Source organism: Musca vetustissima, unplaced genomic scaffold, assembly GCF_032173495.1.
Source record: "Musca vetustissima isolate MV318-11 ecotype Yass unplaced genomic scaffold, APGP_CSIRO_Mvet_v1 utg47938, whole genome shotgun sequence".
NCBI classification, from domain to species: domain Eukaryota; kingdom Metazoa; phylum Arthropoda; class Insecta; order Diptera; family Muscidae; genus Musca; species Musca vetustissima.
Window position 1 is genome coordinate 59713 of NW_026873674.1, and position 15403 is coordinate 75115.

The window sequence follows — 15403 nt, forward strand, 5'->3', positions numbered from 1 at the left end:
TTATGAAATTAAAAAAACAGATTTCTATGAAGGCAAGGCATTGGAGGTAGTTCATTCTCAATATCAAAACTTTTTTCATTTTCGTACTGCCACAAATGTTCACATAATGACATGCTTTGCAATTATAAGCTAAATGCAGTCTGACCATTATTTGCAGTTGATACGTAAAGATCATAATGTGTTCTTATCAGTTATAAAATTTCAATAGCCTGCCAAGCACAGGCATAGATAGATATGTAGTATATACGTCACATTCAAACAATAGACTTGCTAATTATCCATTATAACAAAGACCGCCTAACAACGAGTTTTGGGAATCTTTCAAAACCAATCTATACACTGTGTATATGTATGTATGGATGTGCATAGAAGATAACAAAATATGCGAATGGCAGCAATTGTGATTGCCAAAACAAACACTTGTTTATAAATAGAACTAGCATCCGATATTGTCGTCTGACGCCAACCAATATATTTTGTGGTGCACTGAACTGACTGCAATGAACAAAAGCAGAAGAAAAATGTTTGGAAACAACTGAAAACAGCTCAACTTATCATATTTTCTAATGGCAAAGAACCAACAAATGCTACACACACTTTGTCTACAATGAAAAAGTATATTCGGAATGAAAAACATAAATGTTATATATTTCTATTTCAAATCATACTAACCTTGTGGCACTTTGCTGCCTTCAACGTTGTTGTTGCAGTAGTGGAAAATATGCGGTTGCCGACACCTGCAGCAACTGTATTGTAAGCGTATGCTGGTGCTGTTCGCTGTGCTGCTCCAGATCCTTCGTGCCGAACAAAGAAGTTAATTATTTTCAATTTGAGAGTTTTATTTAAATAGGGAAAGCCTTTAAAATGCATGCAACCGGCAGCTGTACGCTTTGGAACTTAAATAGGGAAAGCGATAATCGCTTTAATAGCCCTTACAGAATCCCCAAAAATTGTTTATAAACAAGCACTCAATCTGCGAACCGATGACAGGCGTTTTTGCAAACAAAATGAATTTCGCGAATTGCCGGTTGTGTTGGCAAGTACTTGCCTACTCTATAATCGTTACTTGTGTCTTTACGAGTAATCGACAACCCAGCAAAATTTTTTTTGGAATCTGTTTATAATGACTAAAAATTTTAGCAGTTCTCATTATATGAGACGCTCAGTAGATAATTGATTGGGTGCACTTTTTGATAAGTGTCAAAGTCCTTGGTATATGCCATGTACAGACGAACGTTGTTCGCTCTCTCATTCGTTGTTCGACCCTTAATTATGATGTTATTACTTAGTTCCCCATACAAAATTGTCTGAGCGAACACCAACATTTGTACGTTGTTCAATTCGAATCACTCTCTGAATAACCAAGAAATGTGTCCCATCTCTAAAGGGCTAAGCAGAATGCTCGCGTTGAGCGTTTTTTGTTATCGCGTTAACGCACGCAAAAGGGCTAAGCAGAATGCTCGCGTTGAGCCATCGGTCGGGTTATATGTTATCGAAAATACAACAACCACAAGGAAACGATAACACTCGCGCATATCGTTTCCTTGTGGTTGTTGTATTTTCGATAACATATAACGCGACGGATGGCTCAACGCGAGCATTCTGCTTAGCCCTAAAAAGTTAAAATATATTTAACTCCGAAGCGCAGCGCACATGAACTTCGAGCGTTTGTGTTATCGTTTCCTTGTGGTTGTTGTATTTTCGATAACACATAACGCAAACGTTTTTTGTTATCGCGTTAGCGCACGCAAAAAGTTAAAATATATTTAACTCCGAAGCGCAGCGCACATCAACTTCGAGCGTTTGTGTTATCGTTTCCTTGTGGTTGTTGTATTTTCGATAACATATAACGCGACGGATGGCTCAACGCGAGCATTCTGCTTAGCCCTTAACAATTGAGAGCATTTATCGAAAAAAAATTAATTTTGACAGTTTGAAAATATTTATAAAATTTTCAAACTTTTTTAGTAAAATGGAAAATAATGAATGAAAAGTAAAAAATGGTCTAGTTTTTATATATGCAGCAGGATGTAAATTTTGTTATCTACATAATGCAATATGAATTTCTTTCCCCTTCGTTCTAATTAGCGTACAAAACAAGAAACAAATTTGAGGAAACTCAAACAAAAAATTCTCAAAATTTTTATATGTGACAGTATTTGACATTTGAAATGAGAAAATATAAAAATGTATTAAAAAAAATATTTAAATTCATAGGTAATACACACAAATAAGTTGAGATTTCGATGTAAAAGGAGAAACAACAAATTTGAAAAAGAAAAATCTGATGACATGAATTAAGAATAGTGTTGTATGAACGGTTTAATTCATGTACGTAATTCTGAGAGCGAACTACGTTGTTCGACTGCCCGTCAGAACATGGCAATATTCGTAAATTTTTTAAATTTAGAATAACTTTTCTTAATAATAATAATGATTTTAAATATAGTTGAATTCATATCATTGGGTTTCTCAACTTTTCATTTTATGGAGTTGATCGATGTGTGCACTGAAATGATTTTGTCTTTTTCAGATGATTTTCTTTTATAAGAAAAGCGAAAATAGTATATAAATAATGGCGTGTTCGATCAAAAAGATAAATCAAAGCGCGGTTAGATTCGTGTTGTCGAAGATTAGTTTCAATTTCCATTTTATTAATTTATTCTATGTATTTCACAATTCCAAATTCGAATACCATATATAAGAAATTTACAAGCTATACTATTAACAGTAATAAAACAATTAAATTAAATATATATTGCAGTACTCAGCTGATTTTATTCCAACGTAATAATCGTGTTAAGTTCGATATGACAAATTATTTTTTAAAAACGATACAGCAGGAAAATTTAGTAGAATTTAAATTCAAAATTATTCCTTATTTAATTTAATCTGCCTTCTGAGAAAGTTTGAAGCAGTAAATCTTTCCAATAGTATAATTCCCGATTTTCAGCATTTTTATATGTGTTACAGACACATCCGATAATGGTTCAATTACAAGAAGTATGTGTAGGCCATATAATCATAAATTTAATATATTTCATTCATGTTTTTCAATTTTATTATGAAAATTTTAAAATTACCCATATTTTTCAAACAACAATATTGTTTACGTAAAATATTAGTTATTGTTGCCAATGCATACAACCTATTAAATAAACCTTGATTAAAATTCATGATATAATAATAAAAGGTAACAGCAAGCGCCAGATGATTTCGTTCTAAAGTAATAATATATTATAATTATACCATGATTAAAATTAATTGACAATTTATCAAAATCCCAAGAACAAATTATTTAGTTTATACCTTTGTAAAAAAATATAATTTTTTTTACAATTTCTGTCTTTTACCGATAGTGCCCTTTTGTTGGCCAACAAATCGTTCATATTGATTTTCTATGCCCACGTCAGAATTCAATTGCTGCTGGCAATGCTGTTGCGAAGACATGAACACACACATTCGCATATATATAGCCGAGTGTAATCGTAAAAAATTCAATTTAAACATTGCAAAGGGAATTTTTGTCAGTCAGTTCGAGGTATCGGTTGAGAAGCTCCACCGGACATTAAACAGTGGAGATAGAAAATAGCCGAGGTAGCAGTAAGATTTTTGGTTTTGTGTGTGAGGAGTTGAATTGTGCTTGAGAAATGTATCACCTGAAGAATTTAGCACGTCATGCCGCCATCCGCCAAGAAGCGGCAACATTGGTCAAGGCCTTGCCAACTGCCGCTTTGCAGGCTCGCGGCTATGCCGATTACCAAATTCCAGACCGTCTAAAGGATGTGCCCACTGCCAAAGACCCTCGCTTCTTTGATATGGTAGAGTACTTCTTCCACCGTGGCTGCCAAATCGCCGAAGACCGCTTGTTGGAGGACATGAAAGGCAAATTGTCCCTGGAGGATAAGAAGAAGAAGGTTAAGGGTATCTTGATGCTTATGCAACCCTGTGACCACATCATCGAAATTGCATTCCCATTACGTCGTGATTCAGGCGATTTTGAACTTATCACCGGTTACCGTGCCCAACACAGCACTCACCGTGTTCCCACCAAGGGCGGTAAGTAGAAAATCCAAAATCTAAATTTTGTTCATAAATAAGTAAAGCAACAATTCGCAGGCGGATTAGACCGTCGGTGTGTGTGTTAGTTCAATATCAATAGAATTTGCAAAATCTCCATGCGACAATGCGTTTGTGTGTGTGTTTTTGTTTGTTCGCCTAATTTCGTATGCGAGTTGTCATTTTTTGATGCGATTTGGTTATGTAATACAATTTTTGTGCTTTCCTTTTGCTCAACATGTTCTTATTGACGCATAATTCGCCACCGAAAAAAACGTATTATTGTATATAATATTTTTGCAGTTGTTTGTTTTTCTTCTATTGCCATACAATCTCTATTGTTGTTGGTATCTTGGCCAAAAGCAAAAGCACTAGTAGTAGACAAACAATGTATGTACGTCGTTCAGTAATAAACGAAAATATATATTTTATCTATCAAATGCTTTCCCCTTCACAACATGCGAATAATGCAGTATGTTTGTGTGTTAACATACATAGGTGGCTGACAGACCGACTAAGAAACTGCACGAGTGGCTATAAAAAAAAGAAATTGCATAAGGTGCTAGCTACTGCCCTACACTCAACCCTTGTGATCCTCTTTTTACCAGTCACCCACCTCTGGAGGTGGTATGTTGTCAAGTACATGTATGCATAAGACATACATAAGTCTGTTTTTTGTTGGCTAAACAGATTTAAGCGTTTTTTCTTTTGTCGCATAATTAGTGGCATAGACCACTATGGGTAGGTGGAAAGAAGGGAAGATTATTATACAAGTCATATATGCTAGGATGTTGTTCTCACCTGTTCCGTAATTGAAAAAGAAAACCTTTCGCCTGCCCAATAATTTGATTAATGTCTCCCTATTTCATACACACACTCGCATACAATTACATATGTGCATTGTATTGCAAGCGTGGTTCGTTAATATATGTTTAACACCACAAGCAAACATAGTCGAAATAAACAAGACGCAAACCATGATATCCCATTTGATTGTTCTTAATGTAGATTATCATAAAATGAATAACTTTCGGAACAGTTCCCTTGGGATTTAATTTATAACTATAACATAGAAATAGCTATTTGTTATTAATATTCTATTAGATTCTAGTTGGTTTATTTTGTCAAGAGATATTTTGTAATAAAGTTTCTAAAGAGGATTCTCATATGTCTGCAATGTACCAGTAATTGACATTTATTGCATTTAAATGGAACATAATATGACTGCAACTACAGTATCGGACAAAACATATTGGACTATATTTAAATTTTCATTAAACTTCATGAACATATAAAATTATTCATGTTTAAAAAGAAATATGCATTGAAATTCAAAACACAACTATTATTCTTTAAAAACAAATAGGATTTATTCTACATTTTATAAAAAATTCAATCTTTGTAAAAAAAACCAAAATATGTCAAAAATTCACGCGACAAAACATATTGAACCAAACAATGCAATCAATATTTTGTCGAAAATCCTTTGTTTTTGAGGACGGCTGCACATCTTCTGGGCATGGAAGCTATAAGGTTGTCTATCGTTTTTTTGTCTATAGAAATCCAAGCATCTTCCAAGGCTTCAAAAAGTTTTTGCTTATCTCCTCCCACACCTTCTCTATTTATCTTTTTATTAACTATTTTCCATAAATTTTCAATCGGATTTAGGTCCGATGATTGTGCTGGCCACTTCATTACTCGAATATTTTCTTTTTCAAACCAATCTTTTACATGTCTTGAGGTGTGTTTGGGATCATTGTCCTGCTGAAATTGCCATACCAGTGGCATATTCCATTCTGCATGGGGAAGTATAACACTTTGCAAGATTTCTTGGTACATGAATCTATCCATAATCCCATTTATTTTGTGTATGGGTCCTAGTCCATTTCCAGAAAAGCAACCCCAGACCATCACATTACCTCCCCCATGTTTTACTGTGCCTTGGCAATATCGTGGATCTAACCTCTTATTTATTGGTCTCCGTATTCTCTTCATTCCATAAGAACATTTTAAATAAAATTTTGATTCATCCGAAAATAAAACTGTGTTCCACTTCTGTAAAGACCAACTGATGTGTTCTTCGGCAAATTTTATTCGAGCTTTTTTTTCCGATATGAATGGCTTTTTTGCAGCCCGATAACTTTTAAGTCCAGCAGCACATGCTCTTCTTTGTACGGTTCGACTGCTTATACTTAAGTTGAGAGTTTCTACCACACTCGTAGCTGATTTATCCGGATATTTTTTGAATTCTCTAACTATTCTTGCATCGTCTTTCGATGTTGTGGCCCTTGGACGGCCACCACAGTGAACAGTTTCTAGTATTCCGGTTGTTGTAAACTTTTTTATAATGAAGCTGACGGTTGATTTCGGCAAACCATACTTTTTGCAAATATCTTTTTGTGATAATCCGTCTCGAAAATCTTTAATTATTAATTCTTTGAACTGTGCGTTGTATTTATTTCGCGCCATTTTCACTTTAACTTTAAAATTAATAACAATTTCACTTTTCACTTCGTAGCCAGTCACCTTCAACATTTAACGACTAACAAGAGCTAATTATTGCATCACATGTTCCAATATTCTTTTTGTCCTATTATTCTATGCTGCGAATTGTAACGGGACATTTGCAGCTTTGTTTTGATAACATTTGCAATAGTCCAATTTGTTTTGTCGCGACCTTTTTTAAGTAATTCGAGTTCCTTTTGATGATAACAGTACGAAATCCAAACAATACTTCCTTTTTTTGGAATATTTTTGCCAGCAAAAGACGTAACGATGTATAAATATTAATTTGAAACCAAATTACAAGTTCCGTTTTTATAATTGTGACCTCAAAGTGCAAAATACTAAAAATATAATTTCAGTTCAATATGTTTTGTCCGACACTGTATATGGTAAAATTAAAGGCGTCGATTTTAAATTAAAATTTATAATTACAATATAGAATATAAAATACCTGCGTTATTTTGAAAGTTTATTTTAACTACAAAAATAGTAATAAAAAATTAAACTTAGTAACATAATTTCAACATTAAAATTGTTGGAACTTTTGCCTAGAATTCGATGGCGGTTTCTTTAAGTTGATAATGGAGTCAAAGGTGCTCCAAAAAGAGATAAGATCTTTTTAATACTTAATATCGGAAGATGTAATTTTATTAAAATATTTTCAATTTATATCCAACTGACTTTCAGTGATAATAAATAAAAATATATTGGCACAGAAAAAAGGGGGTGTGTCGGTAGAGCTATTTTTTATAAAATGCCGAAAATTGTGTTCTGTTTTAAATTTAAGCAGATAGCTTTGAATTTACTATTCCATTTTAGCTACTGTACAAAATTATTTGATTTACATATTTTAAAGTTACAGATTAGTGATTTTTGAACGTGAGCAAACAACTTCTCAAATATTTACAAATACGTTGTTCTACAACTTCTAAACCTCCTAATGAAATTGTTTGTATTTTGTTATTAATGTTATCGTTTTAAATGTCGAAGGCAAAACGTAAAGTGAAATCAATTAACACATGGTATTTTATTGACAATGGTGAACAATGTTACTATTATAGGTGCATTAGGCAGTAACTGTTATCAACGAATAATAATTCGAGCCTCGAGTTGGCAACCACATCGAGTTAGCAAGCATCAGTTATTCGCATGATCTATAAACATGTTATCTTATTGATAAACATATTCTTAGATAAGTTTGACAAATAAACAGAATACAAGTAGTTTTTTATAAATACACAAACTGTTGTTGTTTTTTACTATATGTTAATCCACAGATTTAATATTCGTGCGCATATAAATATAGGTGCTAATAAAACCAGTTTTTAAATATAAAACCCATAGGTATTAGTATCGATTTTCTATTAATATTATTGAAAATTCATTAGTTAAAATAGCGCGATTGTCTTAGAATAATTGATAATAAATATATACGCATACTCACTCTCCACATACAATCTTCCATGACAGTTTGCAACAATTTAAGTATTCCACAATGTGCACACTACACATAAACACAATCTTGAGCTGTACGAGAATTTATGATATGTCATAAATTTAATATGCATTTATTTGTTTATTCGTTTATCAAGTCTTGTGACAAATTACAACGCTTATCAATTTACCCAACAGCTTAACATATGTACACATTTCAATCAAACTACGAGGATCGTCCGAATAGTAAACGGCTTGTATAAGCATACATTAAGACCACAATTAGTGGACCTTAGTTCTTAGATATAGTTTCTAATATTGATTTATTGCTGATATAAGTACTTTTGTGATAGCCAGTGTGTTGACCAGGGAATCGCTTTTTAATCTTTATTTGTGTTATATTCCCAAATTAATATTTACGTACTTAATGGTTTCTCTAATATTTATCGGTAGTCGGTTTGATATTTACCGTATGTAATTTTCAAATAAAAACAGAGCATTTGTTGGAAATTTAATAGAATTTTATGCTAACACTGACATAAATGTATTTGATTAGCACAAATGTATGAAAAAGCAAAAAACAATTAATTCTTAATAATTTCAATTTGACTGTTTTTGAACCAGATATATCCAGGATATAGGTATATATAGGATTGGATATAGGCGACCATATTTTCGATTTATACGCTTCGGAAGGACCAACGATTTCCCGTATAATGAATGTACTAATTAAATTTTCATACTGTTGTTGCTTGGGACCGGCATATTTCTAAATTGTTATAGTTCTCTTAATTGTTGTGTACGGTAAAACAAGTTCGGCCCCACCGAACTTAACTTCTTTTTCTATTTTATTTGACACTCATATATAACCATATAAACCAGCAAACATAACAGCTGTTGCTTCAAAAGCCCTGAAATTCCATTACAATTGATTTATTATCTACATTTACAGCAAATAAATTGCACCAAACAAAATGCAAAGAATATATAAAACAAGCATTTACTGCGATGTATATCATAAGAAACAAAATAAGTCTGTATTTGATGTTGTTGTTTCAAAAATATTAGTGCACACAACCTGAACAACAATATCTATTAATATGATTATTATTGTTATTGCCAGTTCGCAGCTAGTCACCTGACAACAAACCAAAGAATGAATAAAAAACAATCAAATATATATTTAGCAAGCAAGTATGTATTCGGGCGTCTCACTCTTTTCCGTTTTAATATGTTTTTGTTTTCAGCTATAGGCGGTGACAAAATTCATTAGAGTGTGTTTTTATTTTATAGTTTCTATTGAATATCAGATTGTTTTGCTGTTTTTAGCTATAGGAACAGTATCATACGCTGCTGTGATGACGTTCTTTATTTCAAAGTCATATGGATAGTGTTCGACTATCGCACTATATATATATATATATATAAATATATGTATATGTTTTTCTATTGTAGAAACGAAATTGGTATGTTATAAGAAGTTTATTTAGTTTATTTAACCTTGGTCGTTATCTGTCGCTATATAAAGAACACACCCCACATGGCGACGAGTGATCGAGCCCCCAATTTTCACTGTTTGCCAGTTAAATTGTTGCTACATGTTATGCCGTCCAACAACGTGCTGGCTTTTTTTGTTTTGCCAAAAATTCGATTTTAGTTTTTCAAAGTACGTTTGTTGATTAGATTAAGAGGCTCTTTCAAAACTGACACCATTATCACGCGATCAATGTATGCGTTGGCCGAAATCGTCGGGACTTTTGGTGTTGGTATTCTGCAATGGTGATCTTCAGTGCCGTGAGTTGTTTACTCATACACAAAACGCCAACCAAAAAGCCGATAAGGTTTTTTTATTCATTATCGTTTCTACGATGTTTGCTTATTTTATTTGTTGTTAGTTTGCCATTTTGTTTGTATCGTTGTATGTATTTCGGCAATAAATGCTGTTCTCTTTTAGAAACTGATAAACGTTTGTTTGTCAGTCTGTGGCGTAAAAAGTGCCCTCTAACAAATAACAATACATTTTTTGCCATTTTATGTATCATTGTGTGATGGCATCATAAATAATTCGTTATTTTCGTATGCTCGTTACTAGAGGTACAGTTTAGACAAATATTAATTAAAAAAAAAAACATTTTTTTCTGCAGTTTTATTATTTTGTTTATCAAATTCAGTTTCACACATTTCATAGGGATATAATTTTGAAGATTTGATCCCCAGTAATTGTTTTGTTTTTATGTTGTACAAATTCGATATGTTGTAATTTTCCAAAATTTAAAATACCAACGATTTTTTAACATTCAAAAGCGCGCGCATTTTGTAATTGAAATGGGTTATAGGTGTTACTATATTTGTGTTATCAAATGTATGATATTGAACTACGATTATGAAAGAAATGGGTAATAAATTATCAATCATATTTCTTGGCAATGTGAACTATCACAGTATAATAGTCCATTTTAATATCATAAGCAATAATTGCCATTTATGATACTTTTATTTGTTTACGATAAAGAATTTCCAAAAACAAAACACATTTTCTTTTAAATACTGATATCTTTTTTAGATATGTATTTATATTTATTGTATCCAATTGGATATTGGACCTTCAACATAACAATAGCTAGCTTAAAAAAACATCAAAAGGAATGTTTAAGATATCGTAATAAATTAACATGTGTGATGGAAATTCCTTACAATTGCTATTTATGGCAAATGCATTGCAAATAAATGCCAAATTATTCACATCTGTTGGCAAAAGAATGTTTTTGTTTTTTTTTTTCATTTGCACTGATCACATGTGCCACTTGTTTCCGCACGTTTTGTAATCACGTGCTTCTGATGTATGGCACGTTAATTTCGTAATATTCCTGGCACAATTACTTGCCGATATAAATTGAAGAATGGGGGCAAAAGAAACTGAAACGTGTATGCGACTCACTACGAGTAAATTCAACGATCTTCGTTCACATTCTGTTGCAATTGGGTCGTCTCGGGCGAGTCAATAGACTTTAAAGAACCTTGAAATAGTTTTTTATTTTGCAATTTTCACTTATTTACACAAACACACACTCTCGAATATTTGTCATTAAAAAACATACGTTTTCAGGATCTAAATTTAAAGCAGTTTGCATAAAAAGAAAATTGAAAATATTTGGCTTTTTTCCAAATGTTTTTGTCGATGTTGTTGCAGCAAATGAAACATTATTGCAGACAATATTATTGAATATTTCATACATACTACACACATGATTTCGAATGAGTAATACCTCAATTTACTATTTTCACGTTTGTTGTATTTTCAGGTATCCGTTTCTCTATGGATGTGTCACGCGATGAAGTTAAAGCTTTGTCCGCTTTGATGACCTTCAAGTGCGCCTGTGTTGATGTACCATTCGGCGGTGCTAAGGCTGGCTTGAAAATCAATCCCAAAGAATACTCTGAGCACGAATTGGAGAAAATCACTCGCCGTTTCACTCTTGAATTGGCCAAGAAGGGTTTCATTGGACCCGGTGTCGATGTACCAGCCCCTGACATGGGTACTGGTGAACGTGAAATGTCTTGGATTGCTGACACCTATGCCAAGACCATCGGTCATTTGGATATCAATGCTCATGCTTGTGTTACTGGTAAACCCATCAATCAAGGTGGTATTCACGGTCGTGTTTCTGCCACTGGTCGCGGTGTTTTCCACGGTCTGGAGAATTTCATCAATGAAGCCAACTACATGAGCATGATCGGCACAACTCCCGGCTGGGGTGGCAAAACTTTCATCGTTCAAGGTTTCGGTAATGTCGGTCTTCACTCTACACGTTATTTGACCCGTGCCGGTGCCACTTGCATCGGTGTTATTGAACACGACGGCAGCATTTTCAATCCCGAGGGTATTGATCCTAAGGTAAATAATACATATATAAATTACATTAGGGCTTAAAGTGCATAATGGGTAGACTTCTGAATTGTAGCAACTATGCACATACATTTGTTCCAAAAAAGGAACACTTTCTGGCCAGCGAATGGGTTAATTTATTTGATAAAATTTGTTTGTAAGAAAAGACCAAGTCAAAACACAATACTTGTCTGTGAACAAAATATTTTTATTATTAAATTAAGAAACTCAGTTCAAAATATTTGCAGAGTTACATTCATTAACTAAGCTAATAAATTAATGTTTTCTTAATCAAAAGATTTAGAATTAATTGTTAACCACTTAGAATTTGACAATGACGCAATTCTGTCCTATTTTATCAAAATACATATTTTTGTTTTTATAAAAAATTGCGTGAAACCATTTATTACTTCATTCCTTAGTGATGGATTAAATAAACATTAATTGGTATTTTCAATTTCTTCTTCTTTTCAATTTTGCAACGAAATCAATGCTGACAAAATGTCAAATTAATACAATAACTTGTTGCGCATGCAAAGTTTTCTTTACAATTTTTTTTTTCACCTCAGTATATCCTACCTTGTATTTTTGTACCATTATTGAAAATTATATTTGTTTAGAATTTTAATAACAATTATAATTAACTTATTATTTATAGGCTTTGGAAGATTACAAGAATGAACATGGTACCATTGTTGGATACCCTCATGCCAAACCCTATGAAGGTGAAAACTTGATGTTTGAACCTTGCGATATCTTCATTCCTGCTGCCGTTGAAAAGGTTATAAACAGTGAAAATGCCCACAAAATCCAAGCCAAGGTTGGTATTCTACAAAAAAAATATATATATATATATTGTAATATTCTAATTTGTGCTTCCCGTATAATCATAGATTATCGCTGAAGCTGCTAACGGACCTACTACACCCGCTGCCGACAAAATCTTGATTGATCGCAACATTTTGGTTATTCCTGACTTGTACATCAACGCTGGTGGTGTAACCGTTTCCTTCTTCGAATGGCTGAAGAACTTGAACCATGTCTCATATGGCCGTCTTACCTTCAAATATGAACGTGAATCAAACTATCATTTGTTGGGTGAGTATTGGTTGGATTTTTCCTAATAAGACCTTTACATTTATTTAAAACAACATGTTTTTATTTGCGGCTTTATTATCCGATATAGCTGTTTTGCTAAATTATATATTGAGAATTAGTTCTGACACACAAATATCTTTGGGTTGTTTCACCTTCACCGCGACATGACACAATAATGGTTTTGTAAACTTCATTTTGTAAAGACGTACGAAAGACTGTTAGACCATTGATTTCCCTTATTCATACTTATGCTATTGTATTTTATTGTATGTGTATGGTATATTGCATTTTTACCATAGTAATTCGTTTATTCTTTTTCCGTTTCTCTATTTCTTCTTAAAACCAATATAGCCTCAGTACAACAGTCTATTGAACGGTTTATTTTGGACGGTACAGTTTCATGTTTTTATTTTGTTCAACTTATATTCTTTTTTATGTATTATTTTCAATTTTTGTTTTTAATCGTCACGGCATTATTAGTTCATACATGTATATCTAGACTTGTGAAATACATATTTGTTGTGAAAACGAACTCCTTTTTTGATTGGAATTTAATTTTAGAGAATCATTTAAAAATCTATTTTTTGTAATAACGACCATAGGTCTTGGAACTCGTTTTCAAAAACATTTAGTGATTGTTATTTGTGTAAGAATGTACAATTCAACATATGTATTTCGAGTTACAGACTAAAGTCAATGTGTGTTAATAGATTATTGTTGCTTTGGGTCAACACTATTTACCACCTTGTATTTTGTTTTGTTTATGTAGATTTAGTTTTATTTATGTAACGCTTGCGTATTTCTTATGTATAAATTTGCCTTATGTTTGTAGCAGCACCTCTATTCCCAAATCCTATATACATTCACTGTTGAATGTTGTGTTGTATTGTGAACACGATACGAATTATATTTATTTGCTTTATTTCCTCTCTTAGAATCCGTTCAAGAATCTTTGGAACGTCGTTTTGGCCGTGTTGGTGGTCGCATCCCCGTTACTCCATCCGAAGCTTTCCAAAAACGTATCTCCGGTGCCTCTGAAAAGGATATTGTCCACTCCGGCTTGGACTACACCATGGAGCGTTCCGCCCGTGCTATCATGAAGACCGCAATGAAATACAACTTGGGCCTCGATTTGAGAACAGCTGCCTATGTTAACTCGATTGAAAAGATTTTCACCACTTATCGCGATGCTGGTTTGGCATTCTAAAAAGCTTAAACAGTACCCAAACACCGACCAAGAGGTGGAGTACACAGCAATTTCTTTTAATTAATTTTAAGCCTAAAAAGAAGTAAACATTTTTTAAATGCTAAACAGAAAATAGTATGGAAACCTTAAAACAACTACACTCGAAAAGTACATGTGCTAAGTTCTCTGCAAAGCAATAATGGAATTTTGAAATCATAACATATTTACTGCTCTCCCATTTGTCACAAATGATCTTAGCGTAATTGATAACAGATGAAATTAGCCAACCGTTACCTTCGGCTATCTTTTAGTTTTAACTGTCGCTGTGACTTCTAAAATGTGTGTATTTAATTGTATTAGTTATATTTAAATAGTGTCTTAATTTATTTTAAATAACCCGCCACTATATTTAAAATCTATTCTCTCGTTTACTCTGATGTTTTTCTTTATTGAATTTAAGTTGAACAAAGTCAGTCAGTCCATTAAGCAAATGCATTTTAAATAAATAATATAAAACTATTCGTTAATACGATAATAGCTAAAATACGAAATAAAAATAAACAAAAATCAAAACAATGTTTTATTTTATTTTTCAAATGTTGGGGAGTGGGAAAAGTGGATTTTCTAAATCTAAATCGCAAAATAATTAAACCTGTATAAATGGTACTTCAAATAATATGTATTAAATATTTGTATGAAAAAATATCTACACAATATTTATTCTATGACGATTTTGAATATTATAAATAGTTGTATGCATAGTTTTAACTCAAAAACTACAAATAAAATGTCATTGGAAATCCTATTGTTAACGATGCATACTCAATCAAATATTGCCACAGAATGTATAAAGGCTATAAGAAACACTTAAGCCGAATTTGAATCGCTTTTGGACCTTTGGGCTAGATTCACGTTTATGAAATAAATTGAAATAAGAATTATGAAAGAACAACAATAAAACTACAAAAAATATTGTTCTTTCAAATTTATCATGTGCATAATTTGAAGGGCGAAATAAAGGAGGAGCAGCAAATCATATAATAATTGGACACTTTAAGAATTTGGGAAGATATAATATCAAATTAAATAGTAGAATTAAATTATATTAAATAATAATATAAATAATTCTATTGTGTCTAAGGTTAACTTTACATTAAGAAAGTTATACACATTAGACATTGTTTTGCCACGTTTTATTAAGATACGTCTCGTGCATGCTCTTATAATGCCAATAT

The 15403-nt window shown here is 32.5% G+C and overlaps 1 protein-coding gene across 1 annotated transcript; it reads left to right on the forward strand.

Moving 5' to 3' along the window:
* Nucleotides 1-3596: 3596 nt before the first annotated feature.
* On the forward strand, nt 3597-14280 carry LOC133327227 (glutamate dehydrogenase, mitochondrial). The gene is made up of 7 exons (XM_061535791.1): nt 3597-4059; nt 11301-11893; nt 12543-12704; nt 12778-12982; nt 13334-13372; nt 13918-14202; nt 14242-14280. The coding sequence occupies exons 1-6, from the start codon at nt 3651-3653 to the stop codon at nt 14187-14189; spliced, it is 1680 nt and encodes a 559-aa protein (XP_061391775.1). The 5' UTR covers nt 3597-3650; the 3' UTR covers nt 14190-14202; nt 14242-14280.
* Nucleotides 14281-15403: the final 1123 nt, after the last annotated feature.

Bases quoted from the DNA above. Each gene is read 5' to 3' on its own strand.
- LOC133327227 (XM_061535791.1), top strand. From the start codon at position 3,651: ATGTATCACCTGAAGAATTTAGCACGTCATGCCGCCATCCGCCAAGAA. The intron at 12,705-12,777 runs GTTGGTATTCTA...GTATAATCATAG, and splicing joins CCCACAAAATCCAAGCCAAG to ATTATCGCTGAAGCTGCTAA. The intron at 13,373-13,917 runs GTACAGTTTCAT...TTCCTCTCTTAG, and splicing joins TGAACGGTTTATTTTGGACG to AATCCGTTCAAGAATCTTTG.